Consider the following 24,643-nt stretch of genomic DNA (forward strand, 5'->3'; position numbering starts at 1 on the left):
TTTGGACACCTCACAGGAGGACCGTTTCATTTAATTTTGGACACGATAGGAGCAAAATCTATCAAAATACCTGGATATTTACACTTGATCGAAACTGCTCATGACATCAGCCGTCGTGATGCCCCATCTTCAGATCATATTGTAAAAGCCCTTTTCACTTAAGACTTAAAAGGCAAGATATTAACATTTAAATAAACAATGCATAATATTGTGCTTCCTTTACACGTCCAACAGTGTATCAAAGAATGGGAAATTCGGAGCAGAATGTAGATTAAGGATCATAAGATTTACAACACAAAACACCACTTTCACAAGCAGCATATTGGGCAGTTTACAAGTGAATACAAATCCATGTGAGATCTATTGACAAAGGATATCTAGAAAAGGATTTAAATGGAGATTTTGAAAAGGTGCACAACTCTTAAAAAGATAGTGACATTTCTGTCCTGATTTAAGAACCTTCATGTTTTCTGAACCCTTACTCTTGTTTCTTCTGTAAAGCACGAAAGGAGATATTTTAGGGTTCAAATAGCATTGCACCTCACTGACTCGACTAAAAAACAACAACAACGACAGACATTTATCAAAATATCCTCTGACGGCGAGTAAATTATGAAAGAACTGTCATCCTTCGACTGAACTATCCCTTTAAAACCTGAAGAACTGAAATTAATTGGGTTACAGCAACACTCGAAAAAGGAAAAACTAAATTCACTAGAATTTTGTGGTTACGTTTTGCTTACATTAGCTGACTTTCACAGTAAAATGTCTCCTCCGCTGGCTGAAAAACAGAACAGCACTAGCAATCGAAGGTCTTGGGCACTTGTCTCATAATACATTACAGTCTCACACTGGCCAAGAGACAAGAGAGCTTATCAAGAGCACATCTCACAGTGCGCTCACTGCAGAGACACTTGGCCAGTTGTTGGAGAGGTCATCTCCTGAATCTGCGGAATGGCTTGTGGTAGGGCTGGGACCTTTTGTCTCTCTTTTCAGGGGGTTTGTTGTAGATGTATGCAGATGGGCTGGTATGGTCATCTGGGTTTTCTTCCATCATCTGCAGCTTGGCTTCGATGGCACGGATCTTTGCATTAACGCTTTAAACAGTAGAGGAAAGGGAAGCGAGAGAAAAGAAAAGAGCATTAACCTTCTTATCCAGTCCAAATGGGTCACTTTCGTCAATGGAAAGGGAATGGTTGAGAACAAAAACAGAAAGTAAAGTGACCAGGAGAAATTCGAAACATGGAAGAAAACGAAAGAGTGTTCGAGTGGTAATGTCCCAAACCTCAATGTGGTTGGCAGCTCGCCTGCTTCCCTGGATGAAGGCTCTAAACTGGCAGGCAGATTTTTGTCCCCTCTGAAGGGTTCAAACTTCTGAAAGACAACAAACACACACGCACAAGGATGGATACAAGACTGAGACAACATCCAATGAGATGTTTTTTAACTTTGGGCCTTTAGTAACTTAAATTCATTTGGTTGCATTAGAGACCAGAAGAAAAACAAAAAAACAAAGAGTTGGCTTCTTATTAGTCATATGCTCCCTTGGAATAGTGTGGGAAAAGTTGGGACTATGCAACGTCATAAACATTCATTCCAGTCAAAAACGTCCATCCAACAACCCCTGCGACCATAAGGATGATGATAGCTCATGGGAATCTGTGGGGAATAAAAACACAGAGAGATTAGACGAGAGACTAGAAAATGCTTTACTACTTTTTACTTATTTGTATAAAACTCCTAAATATATCACCACCTATTGTAACAAACAACTTTACATTGTAAGAAAATATTTCTCCAACCCTTGGATTCTATAATGTATCGAAACGCAATTAAAGACAATATGAAGCTGCTTTCACAATGCATTTAAGTTCCATAATGAGACTCATTTATTGAATTAAACTGAATATTAAATGTCAAAGAGTGCGGGCAGGATGGGGATATTTATCTGCTGGCATCGATTTTGTTTGAATAATAATGATGAGAAATGCTTGCTGTTCCAAATTCCTAACCAGAGTAAAATTTGGTGTGTAACTACTGAACATTAATTGATCATTATGAGCGGTGCTATTGCTTTTAGAAACAATCAGACCTGGTGGACGATAAAACAGGTGAAAAACAAAAAACATCTAGGGACCAAAATATAATACTGACACTCCCCTTTGAAAGCAGGAAAACGTTTTCACAACCCTATTATACAACCATCTTATGAAAAAAGAACACATTATATTTAATTCATTTAGCTTATCCAAATATTAAAAAACAGGAGGCCACAGTATTTGAAGTTGAATGCTTTACTAAAAAAATAAACTACATTTTCAGAATTATGTTTTCTTAGATAATCTTTTGATAAGCTTTACAATGAAAAAAAGCATTTTGTTTAGTTGTAACGTTTTGTTAAATAATGAAAGGAATGAACATGCATGATTGATTTCGCCAGCAGGATAAAAATACACATGCTATTAATAAAAAAAAATTGATAAATGTCTTTTCACTCAATTTGATTCATCCGATATTCGGACATCAGCACAATTGCTTCATTATATACTGTGTGTGTGTATGTATATATATATATATATATATATATATATATATATATATATATATATATATATATATATATATTAAAAACAAAAGTACAAATTTACTTAGTATTTAGTTTAGTCAAGTTAACAGGATCAACTTTGATTTCTCCTTTTGTAAAATTAAATCTTTTTAAATACAGAAAACCATAAAGCAACGTTCTAACAGCCTGTTTCTGATCCTTTACATTAGGTTACAATCATTTCACTTTTGTTTATTTTCCTTTAGATAGCTACACTCCACCCAAACAACTATGTATAAAGAGGAAGCCATTTTTTTTAAATACACCACATTGATCAGACAAGCTTCACTGAACCAGAGGCCACGGCTGATATAAACACAGCGCTGAGGAGTGCACTGATACTCACACACGGCCTTTAGTCAGTGAGATGCCCAGACGAGTCGAACACATTCACCAGCCTCAAAATGAGCACAGTGTTGGGTGGAGGTGGTCAGGAGGACCTGGAACCAGATCTGTCTGCTGCTACTTGATGTCAACAACACTGCACTGTTGACCTTGACCCCGGCCTAGTGTCACGTTCCCCTCAGACGGGGAGGGGCGGAGGGGTGCACAGGAGGGGCCCGATTCTCAACCATACAGGATTTCCTCACTCTCAGCGTCAGCTGCCTATTGTTAAAGAGCGGGGCAGCCTCAGGAGCCCCTCGCTATAGCTCAACTATATGTGTGATCCATGATCTTTATGGTCTGTTTTGTTGTAGTGGCACCCAGACATTCCATGGAACAACAATAAAAGCATTTCTGATGTCCATGGTGAACTGAAGTTACAGCGATGATGTTTAGGTATTTTCAGGTTGCTGCTTTGTGGTTGCTGAGGTACTCTGAGTGTTGCTAGGATGTTTTGAGTGGTTACTGGGTGGGCTTGATGGCCTTAGTCAAAACAGCCCACCCTCAAGTCTACATGGGACCATTTATACTTTTCTAGACGCTTTTTAAATGGCAAGTTCTATGCTAACCTGTTTAAACCCACCCTGTGTAGTGTTAATAAACTACCGTTCAAAAATGTGGTCAGTAAGTGTTTAAACACTTTCATTTAGAAATGCTACATTAAATTGATCAAAATGACATTTGTAAATGTTACAAAAGATTTCTATTTCTAAAAAAAAAATTATCTTTTAAACTTTCTATGCACCAACAAAATATTTAAAAAATGATTACAAAAATATTAAGCAGCAAAAACGGTTTTCAACATTGATAATAAGAATTTTTTTTTGAACAGCAAATCAGTATATCAGAATGATTTCTGAAGATCATGTGACACCGAAGACTGGAGTAATGATGCTGAAAATTCAGCTTTAAATCATGGGAAAAATTACACTACAAATATATTACGGTAAATAAGTTTTTCAAATCATAATAACTTTTAACTTTTACTGCAATTATTATTTTTTTTTTACAATGCAATCTTGGTAAGCATAAGAGACTTTTGAATGGGAGTGTATATTTTAAAAAAAATTAATCAAGCAAAATTCATTGTCAAATTATTTCAAACTAAGAAAATTTTATATAAAATAAATGTTTGTTTTATTTGAGTAATATTATGTGTTATTTACTATTTTTTTAATTAAACTGGGAGATATTTTTTACGCTTTATATCAGCCAATCTGGTCTCAAAGTTAACAGTATCAGCCATTAAAATGTCACACAACAAAAAATGAAACCCATATGAAATTCAGTCTGAACAAGGTCCATGATATTCTGGTCTCTAGAAATGGCCTTCCTTTAATACAAGTTGGATTTTGGATTTTGTCCTGTTTTATCATCTTTCAGGTGAAAGGCTGATTGCTTAATAAAAATAATTATTTGCACTCCTCCAAAAACGGAGCAAAATGAGTTACTTGGGATTTGAGATTTTAACAAACCTCTAACCTATAGCATCAGTAATAGTTATAGTGAGGATTGCTTTAGCAAAGAGACCACAACTTAAACGACACCCACCTTTACCTGAGCATGAGCCCAACGCACCACTAACTTCTTAGAAAGTGCCAGTTTTCCATTCAGACACTGAATAGCCCGTTCAGCCTCCTGTGATGGACAGAAAACACTGATGATCACAAATGTTATGCTTTTTCATAATCATGCATGCTCCGCTGACACTATCAGGATTTCAAGAGTGAATTATTCACGTCTATTTTTGAAATCCACCAATAGTCTTGTTCAAAGATCATCTCTGAAGTGTCTGGATTCTGAACCTTCCTGTGTATGTGTGTGTGTGTGTGTGTGTGTGTGTGTGTGTGTGTGTGTGTGTTTGTTTGCTACTTTCTAGTTTCTGGCTGTTGCTGGAAGCATGGCGTAATGATAGGGAACAATAAAGGCTGATGATGGATCACTAGTTTTCCAAGCTCTCACGAAGGGCGTGAATGAGATCAGTAAACACACATTTCCCCTTCAACAACACCCTTGGGACTGCCTCATATTACACTCAAGAGAGCCAACAGCTCCTTATCTGCATCAGCTGTCTGGGTGCCTCTTAAAGACTTGCATATCATTACTGCATCAAAACTGAGACTTCTTTCGGCCATTGGGTAGTTAATTCTCAAATGTTGTAAAGAAGAATGGACAGAACCTCTTTGGTGTGGAAGTTGACAAAGCAGTATCCTCTCGGCTGGCCCTCCAGCGGACCGGACTTGTGGAACAGGAAGTCAAACTGCTGCACTTTGCCAAACTTCTCCAGGAGCTTCACTAGGTGGTACCTGCAGGAACACAGAGTGATTTTATGTTGAAGTCTATTTGCCTTTTTTGAAACATACTCCCAAAGAAATAGGGTTACAGCACTCATAATGACATAACTAATTGGAAGCGATTGTAATCTTGATGATTCCTTTGACAAATGGCACTAATAATTGTACAGATCAAGAATAAAAAAATGAGTGATTAAAGTCACAAAGGAATAATGCATGTCATGGCAACATAATTCTTTGTTAGCAAGCCTTGATCTGAATGACAGGTCTCTTTACACCTTTTTAGCTGCTGTAAATCTCTTATTCACACAATACAAAGGATACAGCAGGGGGACAATGAGGACATAAAAAAGTGGAAGAGTGAATTCCCTCAAGAGTTTAATTTAAGACAAACAATTATGACATGTACAGCTTCTATAACCTGCTGTCATGGAAGGCACGAGTCCCTTATTATTGCACTGATTATCCTGTTACTAAGTAAAACACCTCTATACAATGAAGGTCAATGGGGTCCAATGTATTTTGGACTCCACCAACTTCCACTCTATAGACCAAAACAGCTGAAACATTCTAAAGAAAGTGATTGGAATGAAAAGTAGGTAATTAAAAAATGTTGCAGGCCAGATTAAAGTTCAAAATGCCCTCATGATCACCATGGTCCTATGTGTTGGAGCATGTCAACATGCAATGGAATTTGCAACTTATTTGACTGAAAGTGGGATGTGAATCATTTGAGAATTTAATTGTTCATGAAAAGTGGGTGTTTCACAAGACCAGCCAGCTTGATGTGGTCTCCATATGAATGAATGTCGGGAAAAAAATAGTGGGTTTGAAGACATCAGCCAAAAATGAAAGTTTAGTGAAGGAAAAGCAACTGGTCAATAATTCAATACAACTAAGGGTATAGGCAGAGAGCTCCCGTAAAACAAGAATCACACTGAACCTGTGCTATTCAAACAAATAAAGCTTCATACATATAAGCTTCTTCAAATAACCATATCCAGAGCATTTGGAAGCAGTCGAGCATTCAGTCCGAGCATAAAAGAGAATGTTTGCAAGTATTCTTGCTTCTGCATGTTCATCTGTACGTCATCCAAACCGTTAACAGTTAATGTGACTTAACGCTGAATGAACACAACGGTATTTGCACCTAAAGGTTTTTCAGTATGTTGGCAGAACAACATCTGATGAAAGCAATGTCAAGGTTCAATGACACAATGCAATTTTTTTTGTCCAGATCTATGAATTTATCAAAAACACATTAAGTGCAATTTCAACAAACAATTACTTGAAAAACATGAGGTAACAATTAAAAATAATAACATACAACAGCTCTGCTATTACAACGAAGAAGAAAAAACTAATTACAAGAATGAAACTCTTGAAAAGAAAACACACACAAAGGGGAAAAACAGGACATGGTATCAACCTCATGGCAGTGTGTCAAGGTCAGTAAGTCTTTATCTTGGATGCTCCTATTTGTCATTTAAGCTCAAGTAAAGATGAAGCAATTTGACACTAGTGTTGGTATCATCTCAGTGATTCACCTTGACGAAGGATGATGAATGTGGCATCACATGGGCATCCCTGAAACCAAATTCTAAAGACTGAGTAATGCAGCTCAGGAAGGCATTCAAGCATTTCCTTCAGCTGTGAAAAGGCTGGGAAAGCTACAGAACTGAGCGTCAGGAATGTGCTCAAGACATGCTCAAGATAAACAACAATACATTTGTGGAACTTCTTGCTATATTGTTGTTCTTCCAGCATGACAGCCGGAGCGGTCTGGGAGTTGCCTCCTGCACAGAGACAAGGAGATGCCGGGGATTTCTTTGTTTTGGATGGTTGAGGTTATTTTTAATCCTGGAAAGGTAGGAACACAGCTAGAACTGTGGGGTCCTGGCTTTGGTATTAATGTTTTCCCCTCCTCTCCCAGGAGCTTTGCTCTAATAGTACTTCGCACTTTCCCAGCCACCACCCACTCAGGCCACAGGATCTTCCTGACTTGCCGCAGATTGAAGAATTGACAGTGGTCCCGATTCAAAAGCACAACCTATTGATTTTTCTCAGACCACAATGCACACCCCCAGAGGGCCATAAAATATGCATTTGGGAGGAGGAAGAAGGGGTCCGTCCAAGGAGTTTGAAGTATTTTGTGAAAGTGTTGATGTGAGCCAAGCATGTCATCTGTTTGGGCCAAAGAAGTCAGAACACTGCCCACCCACCTGCAGCGTCTCCAGTTTCAGTATCACTGTGCAGCTTGCAGACCTGAAGACCTTGAGAAATATTTAGCACCACAGAATCAAGAAAACAGCATGGATATCAGGTCAAGGCGGGATTCCATCAGACACGTGACTATTTCAGATGACTGGAGGGTAAGGTCTAAAGCCAGTGCTGTGTTCCTCCTTGGCCTTCCCATTGGAGAGGCCTCCTGTTCCCTTCTGCTCGCGTAACGGACAATGCAAAGCAAGCCTCCAAACTCACAAACAACCTGCGGTACATGGTAGATCCATCACCGGCCCTAAATGGGCCCCAGCGGAGCATGGACAGGTCAAAATGTCAAACCTGAAAGAAAGTTTGTATGTTTGTGCATGCGTGATGGGATGGAGCTCTGTAAATCTTGATGGATGTTTTCATTAGACGGAAAATGTCAAGAAATGTTGTCATCACTGTCCTCAACATGGGTTGGTCGAACTTCAGCACCTGGCATCTGAATGTCACTAAAGCTGCAGCATTAGTGAAGGTAAATCTGACAGATGCCAGAGTGCTTGAGAACTTATGAAACACCTGTAAGGTGATATTGGGACAGTGATGACTAAGTCTGTGGTGTTGAAACAACTTTACAGTTTTAGACAGATTTGGTCAATGGGACAAGTCTAGAATTGGCGGACTCCTTGGGAAGTGTACTTAGCTCATTAGCTTGAGACACAGCCCATCGAAACTAGGCTGATTTGGCAGGTGAAAAGTGCAATTTCAGCAAAGTGACTTTCATGGTGCCCAAGCATTGACTATACCACAAATCAGAGTCCTACATTTATACCACATTTCAATGGAAAAGAAATGAGAGGAATTAACCCTTATGCATTGTTGGGGACGTATTCGTCCACTAGGGGGTAAAGTTGAGTCTTATTTTGGCCACAACTCTCTCTGTGTTTAGGCTAATGGAATGATTTTTGGTGACAAATATTATTTTGACCCATATTTTGGGAAAATGCTTTGAAATTTTTCAAAAACTCAACGGTACACTGTGGGCAAATTCACTACCCTTTCGGTATGTTCGTGGAAAACATCCACTAAATTAAACTGCTGTAAAAATGTATCGGATAAATATTTTTTTCAATTTTTTTTTTTTTTGCATAAATCTATTAATCAACCTCAGTCCTGATCAAAACTACCAAATGTTTAAAAAAAATTCCAAGATATTAACTCTTTAATTACCAAGTTCATAAATGATGTCACTGATTTGGGAAAAAAACACACAAAATTACATATTTTCAATATAAAAAGTGATTGTGGACTGGATATTTTTTTTACCTTTTATCACAGTCTTGGGCATGTCAAAGATTAGTAACAAGTAGGGCTGTACAAAAAATCGAATGCGATTTTCATGCACATCTCACCAGTGAAGACGCTCCTGTAATTAGAAGTATATCTCCAGCACGTGCGTTCGGATCAGGGTTGCCAGGTTTTTACAACAAATCCTGCCCAGTTGCTTCTCAAAACTAGTCCAAAACTAGCCCAATCGCGCTTCGAGGTGGTTCCACGATAAAAATTGCTTCCCGGGGTTAAAATATACGTTTTTTAGCAGGGTTGTTTTGGTAAAAATTTGCATTTTAGGGGCTAAATATCACGTTATTTGTATTGGGGTCGCTTCGACCTGCGGACATGAAAAACAACCTCAGACTTGGCAACACTGGTTGGCATTTACTACACCGAGCCGTAATTCACTGACAATCTACACAAAATTGATGTTAAAAACGCAGGTGATTCTTTGTCGATTTTGAAAACGATTTTGTGTTAGTTGTCGGCAGTGTTGGGAAGGTTACTTTGGAAATGTAATAGGTTACAGATTACAAGTTACTCTGTTTAAAATGTAATAGTAGTGTAACTTTTTCAATTACTTTATTAAAGTAATGTAACTAATTACTTTTGAGTACTTTTTGATTACTTTTCTAAATTTGTGAAAATTAAAGAATAATAAATAAAAGCATATACATCAACTTAAATACAGTTATCTAATAAGCATGTGACATATTCGGTGTAATAAACTCCTGAAACATTGGTGGTTTTTTTAACTGCTGTCTCTTTGTATATGATGATAGTTTTCTCAAAATAAGTAAAATGCACATGAAGTGACACAGAGCAGTTCTAGAAATTATGTTTATGTGCTCGTGTAATCCTATATTGAGGCAGCAGAGGTTAAAAAACACTGCGAGCTTCAGTAGGCCTATGTGTAGTAAATGAAACCATGTCTTTGCCATTAATTTACAGGAGGGGCGGACTGGGAAAAAAATTCAGACTGGAAAATTCAAACTCCTACAAACAAATTCATGGACAAAACTATTTTTTGTATGGACCTGACATAAAAAAAGGTTTAAATCTTTAATTTGGGGACATGCAAAATAATTAAAAGTTCTCTCCTGAACTGCACCTTCACTTCCATTTTTCTCTTCAGTCTCTTTATTTTGCCCTGTTATCCATCTCTCTCATGACTTTAATACTCAAGATTGAACAAACCTATACTTTACAATACGATACTCTACAATACTACAATATCTTTATTGAAAAATCCTGTACACGAGTCATGTTTTTCCCTTACAAAAATTAACCATGCTTTTATTAGCCTATATAAAAAAGTAAAATAACCTTTTTTTATTATTTTTTTTATTTTTATTTTTTTGCAAATGGATTTGTATTTATTTTTAAATAAATACATTTGTAAAATAATTTTACATTTTTGGTTACCACAGTTAAACAATAGTAACAATTTTCTCTGGATTTATAGTTAAATTTTAAAATGTTAATTTTCGTTAGGGTTGTGTTGTTGTCTGTCATAGCTCCCCCTAAATCTATATAAAAAAAAATCTGATTTTTTTTTCAGCTAAATTACTATTGTAACATTACAACAGATACTAATGATGGCCTTTATATAGTATTTTGAGTGATGACTGATGAGCAACGATCTGCTGCTTGATTAAAAAAAAAAGCATCTTTACAGATGAAACTGACCTGAAACCCTGAACAGTAGTTCTGCTTCTCTGCTCCAGCTGTGCGCTTCCACAGTCCACTCTCTCTCTCTCTCGCAGAGAGAACACTTCATGACTTATTAGAGATTTAATTATCAAATGGCGGATTCGCAAATGATCGCTTAAGTACATTCGGCGTGCAATTATACAATGACAATATTAAAATAGAGGGGCAAATCATCTGCCAGGCCACCGGGATTTGTCCCGGTTCTCCCGGTGTCCATTCCGCGCCTGATTTCCAACACGCAAAATGTGCAAGTCATATATTGCATTTTTTGTGCTTAATATTTACAGACACTATATGTCATGTTTTGATTCAAGTGTACTGACCTACTTTCGATTTAGTCATCCAAAATGTGGCATATTCCGTCCGCGTTAGGCATTCCGTTTTTATGACTGGATTCTACGAACCAGACTGTATTTCCGCATCCCGGAAATTATTAGGATGTATGTCTCATAATAGTCAGTGCAATTTGGGAAAGGAACCAGTTAAATCTGTATGTGGATGTGTGTAAATATTCAAATGTAATCCCCTTTGTAATCGTTAAAAATTTCATAAGTAACTGTAATTTAATTACTAATTTTTTCTTAGTAACTGTAACTAATTACAGTTACAATAATTTTGTAATTAAATTACGTAACGCCGTTACATGTAACTAGTTACTCCCCAACACTGGTTGTCGGTAGACTACGGCTCTGTGTAGTAACTGCCGCTCCACCTGAACCAGTGTTGCCAAGTCTGCGATTGTTTTTCATATCCGCGGTTTGAAGCAACCCCAATACCAATAACGTGATATTTAGCCCCCTAAAATGCGAATTTTACCAAGGCAACCCTTCCAAAAAATTTATATTTTAACCCCGGGAAGCAATTTTTATCAGGGAACCTCCTGGAAACGCGATTGGTCTAGTTTTGGCCGGTGCTTCTTTCACTCACTCGCTGACTGAATACCTCTTTCTGGCGAATTCTCTCGTCAGAAACAACAAAGTGCAGATGTGTGTACGAATCTATAATTAAGATATTGATTTCACAGTGTTAACCGGTTTAGTGATTTTAATGGGAGTTTCTGAGAGTGATTGAACTCTAGACTGTTAGTGAAAATGATCTTTGATAATGTAAATGTTATTTGCTCTCTTTCTGAACAATGAAAGATTAGTAGGATTTTTTTATATCACATTAACTTTCAATGTTAAATTCACATTTAATATAAAGTCAGTCATATTAAAAATATGTTATGGCATGACACCTATATCTGTTACTTAAGTAAACAGACAGGGTTTTATAATAAATTACATAAATTGGAGTAAAGGCTGATGTAATATATACATTTATACACACACACATACATTACATACATTTTATCTATATATCTAAATAAAAATAGGCTCAGTATATATGACCCAAAGTAACTAGTAACTAACTATTTGAGTAGATTTTTTATCCGATACTTTTTTACTCTTACTCAAGTAACTTTTACTTGAGTAAATATTTCTAGAAGTACTTTTACTTGAGTACAGTTTTTTCTGCACAGCCCTAGTAACAAGATTGGCTTTGATGCATTTTTAGTTTTTGTGCAGCATTAGATTTTACATTTTTCTCCCTCATTTGTTGTTGTTGGCTGTTTTTGCCCCATTGACTTCCATTATAACGACATTTTTTGATTGCAAAGCCATGACACCATATAATCATGCATTCTTGATTGTTTGTGGTTTTCCCTTTTGGGAAGAGGTAAAAAAATTTATTTTTACAGTTGATCACTAGGTGGGACCATTAACCCTTTAGATAGGCCTGTGCAAAAAAAAAGGCTTAGTTTCTGGCTTGTATATGGAGTTATATGGAGCATAACAGCAAATTATAGTGTGTGTGTGAGAGAGAGAAAGAGAGGGTGTGAGAGAGACCTTTGTGCACTTACCTTGATGTACAGTATCTGAAAAAATCCAAAAATGCACCTCATGCTCTCAGAACTACATGGAGTAAACAATAAAAAAAAGTGTGTTTATGCACCTGCTGCCTTTTGATGGTGAAAAGTACAGATGGCCTATATGTGAAATGCTCGTCTTTTCTTGATGGTAAAGCCATTTTAAAACCTTAAAATCATGTAAAAATATCTACTTTGCATCAAATTTATGAACAATGTATTATGAACCAAAATGCAATACCAACTTCAAATAAGCTGCAGCTTGCTGTAGGGGTCAAGCTACATAATCATTTCTAAAACTTTGGTACAAGTCAAGCCCTTTCTCGTGTTGCTTGCTGCTCTTCTCACCATTAAATGACCAGCACGATGGCATGCAAGTGTTTAAATCCACATACTTTGCTTTTATTTAGTCTATTCGCTTGTTAAAAGTCTGACGTCATGTAGCAGTAGGGCTGTCAACGAATATTCTAAATTTGAATATGTATTCGAATAGTTTTTAAAAAAACGAATTTCGAAGGTGAAAATTAATATTTGAATAAAAAAAAATGTGGAAAAAAAGGCCCGCGGTAGTAGAGGCGTGGTTGTCTGCTTTGCGAGTGGGCGCGCTTGCGCGCCTGAGGGTTCAGGGACAGGTCACAGCCTCACAGGAGTCGCACTGTCTGGCACAGCATCACTGGTGAAAGTTGACGCGTCTTCATCGAAGATGCCAGCAAGTGCAGAGCTCAACTCGACCGCAGCAGAGAAAATGAGGTAAAATTGTTGACCCGCGAGATTGTTGTATGCAAGCTATTTAAGATACAGTTAGCATACCATTTGACAACTAGCAACATGAGGTCACATCTCAAAAATGTGCACCCAAATGAGCATGGCATAATGTGTGGAACTCCAGCTAAACAGTCACGTCTTGACACTTAACGTTACTTTGCATCGCCCGCCACAAGCTCTTTGTCTGCAACATGACAAGAGGCCATAACGGATAAAATAATTTTGTTCATTTTTAAGGACATGAGCCCGATCAGTATCGCGGATGGGGCACGCTTCGGGGAGTTCTGTCAAGCAATGGATCCGAGGTTTGATTATTTATCGTTTCATGTCAAGGAAAAGTTCCATGTTTACCACAGCACAGCTCGCCCGGAGCATTCAATGTCAGTTCTATATGCTGTAAAACTTCAATTAATATTAATAATATTTGTTTCAATCACTGAATGAAGCCTGCTATATTTGGGACAACAGTCGCGACCTTAAATTGCTTGCACAAAAATTTGTTTGTTCATTTAAACCATTATGCGCAGAGAACGTGAGGGTGAGAGAGCGTGAGGTCTGCAGTCTTGGCCAGTAGTTGATTTCCTTGTTTTTGTGTAGGTAATACGTTGTCATATATGTTTAAACTTAAATAGACTATCTATACAAGTAGTTATGTCTCTTTGTATTATTTTTGCCTGTTATTGACGTAATGCGCGTCATTGACAACATGCGCAACCAGATGTTCGAATAGTTTGAATATTCGTGTATTTTTTAGAGGGAATATTCGAACGTCAATTTTGAGCAATTTTGACAGCCCTACGTAGCAGCGCTTCCGTGTCCAAACGCTCTATCAGTTACCCGAGAAAACAACAAATGGTGCTAATATAAACTCACAATGTGATAGAATACTAGCGAAAAAGTTATAATCTTAACCTTTAACTCCATACCGAAGTCCCAGATAGCCAGACAATGAAAATATAAATATAAAAAAAATATATAAAAATTATTTGTGTTTGGGACGCTGTGAGCACGGAGACTGTTGTGTATATCGTAAATTTGAAAGCGTTTAGCTTAAATTATCAATATGAATAAACAGTGCTCAAAAACGGCTGCTGAGGTCATATTCTCAAGTGAAGCGAGTTGAGGCCTGGACCCGGAAACAGCGCTTCTTACGTCATCACTTAACAACCGAATACTTTCACCACCATTAAAAGGCAGCAGGTGCATAAATGCACTTTTGTTTACTCCATGTAGTTCTGAGAGCTGAGGTGTATATTTAGATTTTCTGAAATACATCAAGGTAAGTGCGCAAAGGTCTCTCTCACACTCTCTCTCTCTCTCTTTCTCACACACACACACACACAATATAATATGCTGTTATACTCCATATAGCTTCATATACAAGTCAGAAACTAAGCTTTTTTTTGCACAGGCCTATCTGAAGGGTTAATGGTCCCACCTAGTGATCAACTGTAAAAATAACAAATGTTACCTCTTCCCAACAGGGAAAACCACCAACAATCAAGAATCTCACACACACACAAACACTATAATTTGCTGTTACACTCCATATAACTCCACATACAAGCCAGAAACTAAGCCTTTTTTGCAGAGGCCTATCTAAAGGGTTAATGGTCCCACCTAGTGATCAACTGTAAAAATAACAAATTTTACCTCTTCCCAAAAGGGAAAACCACAAACAATCAAGAATGCATGATTATATGGTGTCATGGCTTTGCAATCAAAAAATTTCGTTATAATGGAAGTAAATGGGGCAAAAACAGCAACCAACAACAAATTAGGGAGAAAAATTTTAAATCTAATGCTGCACAAAAACTAAAAATGCATCAAAGCCAATGTTGCTACTAATCTTTGACATGCCCAAGACTGTTATAAAAAGTAAAAAAAAAAAATCCAGCCACAATTACTTTTATATTGAAAATAATTCATTTTGTGTGTTTTTTCCCCCAAAATCAGTGACATCATTTATGAACTTGGCAATTAAAGAGTTAAAATCTTTTAGTAGTTTTGATCAGGACTGAAGTTGATTAACAGATTTATGCAAAAAAAAAAAAAAAAAAAATATGAATCTGATACATTTTTACAGCAGTTTAACTGAGTGGATGTTTTCATCCCGAACATACCGAAAGGGTAGTGAATTTGAACAATCCACAAGGGTTAAGCAACTGTGTCCAGAAACAGTAATTTTTCCATCTAGCTACAGCTTGTGATTAATGTAATGATGATGGTGAAACTTACAGTCAGTAAGGTAGATGGATTAGCACTCAGGAGAGACTGTTTACAGTGAAAGATCAGAATGATTTTCCTTTTGTCTGACTGAAATTTGTTAGTGACAATTTGCAGAACTGTAAATATGTACTTCACAGACTTTTCCAACCCTGTGATGTATTAAGATTAATCATATTAAATGAGGCTGTTTGTGAGGTGATGGAGTGACTGACAAGAAACAGTGGTTTTTCTATAAAGTACCGTTACATCAGAATCTAAGCATGAAGGCTCACAGCTGATTTTTCCTAGATTTTAATTTCCAAAATGTTACTTTACCTTGCTAATTTATTGCAAACTGACAGATGAAAATGGATTGTTAATGCACAAAGGCCAGGGAAATAACACGAGAATAACATAAGAGAGACAAATGAAGTGTTCAGACTGAGTTTTTGTTTTCAATCCCAAAATCTACTGGGTAAACTCACGAAAACTGTCAAGAAATTTCATATTTCACACAAATACTTTACATTAAAAAAATGAAGCTTGTATTTAGGACCACTAAATTATTTTTTCATTGTGACATTATTTTTTATTATAATTATGCACCACTACTGCGCAATATTAGGTTACTATACAGCCAAACATTTTTTTACTACTGTAATACAAAAAAAAATGATGATATAAATAAAGAAATATATATAAATAAAAAATCTGTAAAATGTATAGTATTATTTTTTGCATTAAACTGTAATGAAAATAATGTCCCAATGCAAAATGAATAAATAAAATAATAAATAAAGATATAAATGTCTTTATTTATCTAATTAAAAAAATACAGGCTTTTTGTCTTTTGGTTTTTTTGGAAATTTTAGAGCAAGTTTCACCTTATTATGAGATCTGCCATATTAAGTGATGTGTGCAACCTGAGTTTGATCCCAATCTGCTGCCCTCTCCCTACTATCCTTATCAATAAAAATCAAGATCAGGACAGGAACAAACACTGCGAATGTGAATGGGTTGGCTAATGTCCTGTTTACACCTGGTACTACAGCTTCTTGCATGGCATTAGGAACACCAAGACCATGGGTCCAAATCATATAAATGCATAAACTAATAGCATTTAATTGAAACTTGAAAGCACTGCTTTGGATAAAATGTATGCCAAATGTATACATTTCTCAAGTGACACATTACTATTTACACCAAGTATTATTAATGCATTTTAAATCTAGTTCCTGTAACCAACAGTGATCAGATTTGATAAAAAAAAAAATAATAAAAAAAATAATTTCATGACTTAATATTTAACTAGCTGGTGAAAGGTGTTTCTTCACTGTTGTCTGAGATGCAAAAAAACAAAAAACAGAGAGTGCACACTATAGAAGTAATTTTTTATGAGCATATCTGAATGCTTTATTTACACCTGAATTTAGTACTGACCACTACTTGTCAACAAATCATTCAAAAGCCAATATATCAACTGATATTTGGCCGATATTTTTAAATTATCGGCAACAGTAATTTTGATCTGTTTGGCCGATAGGTGTCAGAAGTAGGACTTTTAATTTTGATACAGATGTGAGTGTAATCTTTAAACTCTTGATTTCAAACCATGCTGTGTTATATCCAGTTAGCTGATGTCATATGTCAAAGTGTACTGCATATAAAATTAGCTTTACCTGGTTTTTATTTGAGAAGATTTCTAGTGCACATAAACTTAACAGAGGTTGGTTACAGTGTTTAGCTCCTTTTTATTTCATGCAAATTAAAATGTGTAAAAAAAAAAAAAACTTTAAAATGAATAATATCAAATAAGTTTTTTGTATTGATTCATTTCAGATAATTTGTTAAAATTTCTTACATTTTAAATCTAAATTTAATTGCAGCAATTGCAATGCATAGCATGTGTATATATATATATATATATATATATATATATATATATATATATATATTTATATAAGAAAATCCATATCATTTGATGACCAACAGAGCATATTAATACAGTAGGTGTAAACAAGATCAAAATGCATTGTAAAAGGTCACCCTCCATCATTACCACCCATTCAAAGTTTTTACGTCATCTCCTCGGTTTCTTCATAAATCTCTCTGGTGATCTGTCCACAGCTGCTACAGTGCAGTACCTAAAGTACCTTTTCACCTCCCAACTCAATTACTGCTCTCAATTATCCACTTACTTGGAAACCCCAGGAAAAAGTTGCCTTTGGGTGAACGCTGACCTCACATAGCAGGACTTCACCACTGTGTGCCTGAGTGTGTGTGTGTGTGTGTGTGTGAGAGATCTGCAGGACCCTGAAGTGGAACTTGCTACTACAAACACTCCCAGCATGTGAACTAATTAATCTTCCCAATCACCAGCCTGTGGGCATCACGGCTGTTTTCATTCAAGCAGGTTATTTAAAGAAAAACAGAGGAGAGAGGGAAGGAAACGCCTGTCTAGACGCCAGCCTGGGCAAGCCGTACATTTTCCAGGGGCGCTCCAGCAACGTGTGGTGTTTCTCTTGTGCTTCCCTTCAGTGTCACTCAGCCACCCCTTCTCCACCTTGAGCAGCCGCTACAGGTTCACTAAGTAAACACGCCAGGTGAATGAGAAATGATAGCAGCCCCTCAGCAAAACAGGTCTCCACGGCCGAGCGGCTCTCTTTTACACGCCCTGTCATCATCTGCTCATTCTCCAGCACAAAGACACACTTGGCTAATCAATCACCCAGGCAGCTCCGCAGGTCTGGGAGGCAGTGCAGGGCTGGCTTACTGCACAGGCAAACACTCACTCTGTGATTTTGGGGTCAATGTTGCCGATCCAGAGCCGATGACCGTCCTGTGCCGAGCCACCTGACAGGATGGAGGCATTCTCCACAGTCTCTGCAGCAGACTGCATTAGGCTCCTGAGAAAAGACACAGAGAATTTCAATGACATTCATATAGTATGTGCCACAGGAATATACAAGGAACAAAATTATAAAAACGCAACATTTTTGTTTTTGCCCCCATTTTTCATGAGCTGAACTGCTGAGCTGAAATTTTTCTATGTACACAAAAGGCCTATTTCTCTCAAATATTGTTCACAAATCTGTCTAAATCTGTGTTAGTGTGCACTTCTCCTTTGCTGAAGATAATCTATCCACCTCACAGGTGTGACATATCGAGATGTTGATTAGACAGCATGATTATTGCTCAGGTGTGCCTTAGGCTGGCCACAATAACAGGCCACTCTAAAATGTGCAGTTTTACTGTATTGGGGGTCCGAAAACCAGTCAGTATCTGGTGTGACCACCATTTGCCTCACACAGTGCAACACATCTCCTTCACATAGAGTTGATCAGGTTGTTGATTGTGGGCTGTTGGTCCACTCCTCTTTTGGCAGGATTGGAGGAACTGGAACACGCTGTCGTACACGCCGATCCAGAGCATCCAAAACATGCTCAATGGGTGACATGGCCGGGTGAGTATGCTGGCCACGCAAGAACTGGGATGTTGTCATCTTCCAGGAATTGTGTAATTCCTTACATTTACTTTTATATAGCGCTTTTCTAAGCACTCAAAGTGCTTTACATCAAAGGGGGTATCTCCTCATCCACCACCAGTGTGCAGCATCCACCTGGATGATGCGACGGCAGCCATAGTGCGCCAGAACGCCCACCACACACCAGCTTAGTGGTAGAGAGGAGACAGAGTGATGAAGCCAATCAGCAGATATGGGGATTGTTAGGAGACCATCATGATCAGAGGCCAATGGGCGAATTTAGCCAGGATGTCGAGGGACCTCCTCTACTCTTTATGAAAGACAACCTGGGATTTTTAATGACCACAGAGAATCAGGACCTCGGTTTAACGTCTCATCCAAAAGACGGTGCTTGGTTGACAGTATAGTGTCCCCGTCACTACACTGGGGCGCTAGTATCACTAATACCTCTTCCAACAGCAACCTAGTTTTCCCAGGAGGTCTCCCATCCAGGTACTGACCAGGCTCAGCCCTGCTTCGATTCATTTGGCAACCGGTCTTGGACTAACGGCAGCCATGTCACCCTGTGTACAGATCCTTGAAACATGAGGCCGTGCATTATTATGCTGCAACATGAAAGTGAAAAGTGAAAGTGAGGTGACATTCAGCCAAGTATGGTGACCCATACTCAGAATTTGTGCTCTGCATTTAACCCATCTGAAATGCACACACACAGAGCAGTGAACACACACACTGTGAGCACACACCCGGAGCAGTGGGCAGCCATTTATGCTGCGGCGCCCGGGGAGCAGTTGGGGGTTCGATGCCTTGCTCAAGGGCACCTAAGTCGTGGTATTGAAGGTGGAGAGAGAACTGTACATGCACTCCCCCCACCCACAATTCCTGCCGGCCCGGGACTCGAACTCACAACCTTTCGATTGGTGAGGTGATGGCTGTGGATGAATGGCACAACAATGGACATCAGGATCTTATCACCGTATCTCTGTGCATTCAAAACGCCATCAATAAAATGCACCTGTGTTCGTTGTCCATAACATACGCCTGTCCATACCATAACCCCACCGTCACCATGAGCCATTTGATCCACAACGTTGACATCAGCAAACCACTCACCCACACGATGCCATACACACTGTCTGCCATCTGCCCTGTACAGTGAAAAGAACACCTCTCCAAAGTGCCAGACGCCATTGAATGTGAGCATTTGTCCACTCAAGTCAGTTATGATGATGAACTGCAGTCAGGTCGAGACCCCGATGAGGAAGACGAGCATGCAGATGAGCTTCTCTGAGACGCTTTCTGACAGAAATTGTTTGTGCAGAAATTCTTTGGTTATGCAAACCGATTGTTGCAGCAGCTGTCTGTGTGGCTGGTCTCAGACGAACTTGGAGGTGAAGATGCTGGATGTGGAGGTCCTTGGCTGGTGTGGTTACACGTGGTCTGCGGTTGTAAGGCCGGTTGGATGTACTGGCAAATTCTCTGAAACACCTTTGAAGACGGCTCATGGTAGAGAAATGAACATTCAATTCACAGGCAACAGCTCTAATGGACATTCCTGCAGTCAGCATGCCAAGTGCACGCTCCCTCAAAACTTGTGACATCTGTGGCATTGTGCTGTGTGATAAAACTGCACATTTTAGAGTGGCCTATTATTGTGGCCAGCCTAAGACACACCTGAGCAATAATCATGCTGTCTAATCAACATCTTGATATGCCACACCTGTTTAGTGTCATCTAACCAACTATATATCTATCTGACTTTCTATCTCTCTATCTATCAATCAATCAATCAATCAATCAATCTTATTTATTGTTTATTAATGTTTTAACGTCATATCACCAACAATGGCTATAGTCATGGCAACAATAACAATATCATTTCAATACATCATTTACAATAATATAACACTTCCTTAAGAAATAAAGTCATTATACAGAAAAATACAGAAACAACAACAGTATTGCTAAAAATCATATACAATTCTTCAGGTTACAATCAAACAAATCACATTTACATAACATAAAAGCTCTTCTCAACATTGCTTCTAACACGTTGTAATTATTAATATTACCTTAAATGCAGTATGAAGACGATAATAAACAAGCACATTTAGTGTGCAAACATGTCATATTATAGGAAAACTGTAACTGATAAATAACATAAACCTAGCCGAGAAATAAATCGTTATACATATGTGAATGGTTAGCAAGCAATGTTAAGAGATTACGTAGATTAGCAGAGCACTCACCCTCCTCTCTTGTTCCTCTCCTCTTTAAACCTAAACTAAAGATACTGTGTATAAAAATTCGGTGGCAATGCCTCAAATCCTAAAATGCATCCCGTATATCTGCAACACGAACGAATCAGACAAAACAATTGAGTGAAGCCCGTTAGCTTAGCATTCCTAACATCAACAACGGCGCCGGAGACTGACGTTAACAACCTGTTCTGATGACGCAACACACTAACATGTGATGACGTGTGCCCTTGAGCGGCGCATGTTGTCAGAAAGGGGCTGTAGTGCAAGCCATGCCTGCCAAGACACACTTTTCTACATGAGGAAAGTGAGTATGTGTGAATTACCCTTGTATTGTTTATTACATTGGAGGGGTTCATTTATTTTGTAAATGTAAATGTAAATATAATTTTGTAGTCGCTGTGTATGTTTTTGTTTGTAGGAATGTGTGTGTTTGATTCTGTACTGGTCATAATGTAGCCTAGCAGCTTGTCTGTGCTGAAAGAAAAAGCATGGAAAATTCGTATTCCTAGTCAATGATTCCTTGGGTAATGTTTGGAAACATTGTTATTAATGCCACATGACATGAATAAATGAAAATAAATAAAATCTTTATTTGACCCTATAACTTTAACACTCACTATTCTAATTCTATTATTTAAAAAAAAATCTAACTACCTTTCTAATCTTTTTATATTCTATTTTCTTTTCATTAATTATGCAATTGTGTGTGTGTGTGTGTGTGTGTGTGTGTGTGTGTGTGTGTGTGTGTGTGTGTGGGTGTATGTGTAAAGACCTCTAACACTAGCTTGCTCTATTCTTTTTTTATTCTATCTGTTTTCTTTATATTATGACTGACTGAAAACCGCTTACTTCTCATTACTGTGTGCAAAATACAATATTTAATTAGCTAGAGGTTTTAGATAAAATAAAATAAAAACTAGAAAATAAACTGAATGCACTGAGCATATTGTACATTAGATAATTTAAAATAAAAGCATTTCTGATTATATAAATTATGATTATATATTATAATGAACTAAACATGATTATTATTTTTGCAGCAACTCTTAACTCTCTATTTTAATGTCTTTTTTTTGTTTGTTTTTTGTTATTAACGACAGCATATTTCATGTCATTATTTATTTACCATAATTATTTTTTTGTTTTATTCTTTTTATTTATTTATTATTTTATTTATTTGTCATTTTAAATTTAATTTTTAATAGCAATAATTGTATTAAAAATACACTGAAATACTAATAATGGCTTTAATTGTATGATCATTTTAGAAAAAATAATAATTTTATTAAAATTCATTTTGATCTTTTGGGACATAAATGCCATACTATATATCAAAATGAAAAAAACAACAACTTTTTTTTAGCAACTACATTTCAAGGCTTGTTAATTAAAAGCATAGCTCTCCTAAAAAGGAATATCATGTCATTATTAATTTACCCTCATGAATTCATCTTCATTTTGCCGGTTGAACACAGAATGTTCACACTACTCTTTTCCATACAAAGTCAATGGTGACCAGGGGATGTTTAAAGGAGTAGTTCACCCAAAAATCATTCTGTGATTCTCTGTTACTGGAGCTGTGTGGATTACCTGTGGATTATTGGGATGTTTCATTCTGACGGCACCCATTCACTGCAAAGGATCCAGTGGTGAGCAACTGATGAAATGCTAAAGTTCTCCAAATCTATTCTGATGAAGAAACAAACTCATTTACATCTTGGATGGACTGAGGGTGAGTACATTTTCCGGAAATTTTTGAATGAACTATTCCTTTAACAACCTAATAACATTCACTGGCATTGTAGAAGAGCAGCGTGAACGTTCTGCTAAGCATCTCTGTGTTCAACAGACGAAATGAAGGTGAATAAATGAGGGTGAATAAATAATGACATGATATTTCTTTTTGGCAAAGCTATGCCTTTAATTGAAAAGCTTTGAAATACAGTTACTGCACAATGTCAGTTACGAGCAGTGGCTTATACATCATGAAATACAACCACTGGTTTACATTACCGCAACCAAACCGATATGCAACACTGTCTCAGTTTTTACAGTAAGAACTTTTAGAGTTCACACTGTAAACATTTCTTTCATGAAGCAAGCTCACGCAATGAGGGTAGGCCAGCCGCTCTCATTCCTACCGGTATAAATCAAACGGCAGCGCACTGTAACGCACAGACCACCTGTGCAACAGTTTTTCTGCTTGACGGCCTCTCTAAGAACCGCCATCACCTCTTCTCCATCCACACCCCGTGGACCAAAACACCCGTGTCGGACAACTCCCATCTCCTAAGGATGACAAGAAGAGTCACGCTTTTCATTTTTTTTATCTGCATCTAACCAGAACAGCTGCGGCTCCGATTGAACCTGCAACATGCATCATCAAGGGCCGATAAAAATCGCAGTTTGTGCGTGTTTGGGGAAAAGCTGTAGACCCGTGCCATGAAGTTATCGTTATCACAGCAACTGTAAAAACACACGACCAAACTTGTTTCAGTAGCTATCCTTTGGAAAAGCAAAAGCCTGGCTGTATTTTGACTAGCAGGATACCTCGTGCTAGACAAAACAAAGACCCAATGACAGAGGCGTAAGCAACCCTTGAGCGAGCTTGTTCCAGAGCACCTGCAGAACAGCACTGTTGTTACAGTCCATGCTGATAAACAACCAGCGTTTGAAGATTTATGCTACTAAATGGTGGGAAATGAAGCAGCAGTGACACACACACACACACACATCGCAGGACTCCAAGTCTCCACTAATGAGCTGATGAGTTGAATCAGATGTGTTCGATTAAGCAGACATCCCTAATGTGCAGTGTTGGGGGACCTCCAGGACCAGGATTGAGGAGCACTGCCCTAACCCTGATTATTAAACTCCGCACTGTTTGTGCTGTGGACAGGAATGATACGTCAATTCATGAAGCTGCAGGGGAGTTGTGCTATTACTTTTCTAAGCCATCAGACTTACAATTTTCACCTGGCGGACTATAAACAAGTTGGAGAAATTTATAAACTTACATTGAAGAAAGGTCCTGAACCATATCAAGGCACTAGAATAATAGAAACTCAGAGGTGGACTCTTTTGATTAGCGACATGATTAAAACATACTAAACTGCTAAAATGCCTTTGTGGTGGCAACAGATTGCATACACATTTTATCTGAAAATGTAAAAAAATAAAAAATAATGATAATTAAAGATAGATTGTTACATACTGAATATATAATATTTCATTTGTTTTATTAATTAAATTTAAATATTTTAATAATTTAAAAATGAATATTTTAAAATAGAAATTAACAGAATTAAATAACAATTAAGTTTAATTAAAATATTAAAACAAGTCATAAATACAGTGCCTTTTGAATGATCAATTTATTTTCCTAGATAAAATAAATGTTTATATTTAAAATAAAATGGGATATAAATGAAAAACTTTTTGAGGATAGAAACATATTTTTAAAGTTTTTTTTTTTAAGTAATT

General features: G+C 37.4%; 2 protein-coding genes across 3 annotated transcripts in view; one reads left to right on the plus strand and one right to left on the minus strand.

Moving 5' to 3' along the window:
* LOC132132969 (probable RNA-binding protein 18) lies at positions 1-21,383 on the minus strand. The gene is made up of 6 exons (XM_059545602.1): positions 21,149-21,383; positions 18,208-18,321; positions 5,169-5,295; positions 4,547-4,627; positions 1,286-1,374; positions 1-1,097 (listed from the first exon to the last, which is right to left on the minus strand). The coding sequence occupies exons 2-6, from the start codon at positions 18,312-18,314 to the stop codon at positions 935-937; spliced, it is 567 nt and encodes a 188-aa protein (XP_059401585.1). The 5' UTR covers positions 18,315-18,321; positions 21,149-21,383; the 3' UTR covers positions 1-934.
* Positions 21,374-24,643, plus strand: part of LOC132132968 (ribosome-recycling factor, mitochondrial-like) — a 15,887-nt gene continuing 12,617 nt past the window's right edge. The window contains exons 1-3 of one of the 2 annotated variants that reach the window (XM_059545600.1): positions 21,402-21,464; positions 22,859-22,892; positions 22,966-23,020. The gene's annotated coding sequence lies outside the window, so the exon portion shown is untranslated. Of the gene's footprint in view, positions 21,465-22,858; positions 22,893-22,965; positions 23,021-24,643 lie in introns of both variants that reach the window. The other variant, XM_059545601.1, reaches the window with a different exon arrangement.

The sequence above is a fragment of the Carassius carassius genome, chromosome 49, assembly GCF_963082965.1.
Source record: "Carassius carassius chromosome 49, fCarCar2.1, whole genome shotgun sequence".
Classification (NCBI taxonomy): Eukaryota; Metazoa; Chordata; class Actinopteri; order Cypriniformes; family Cyprinidae; genus Carassius; species Carassius carassius.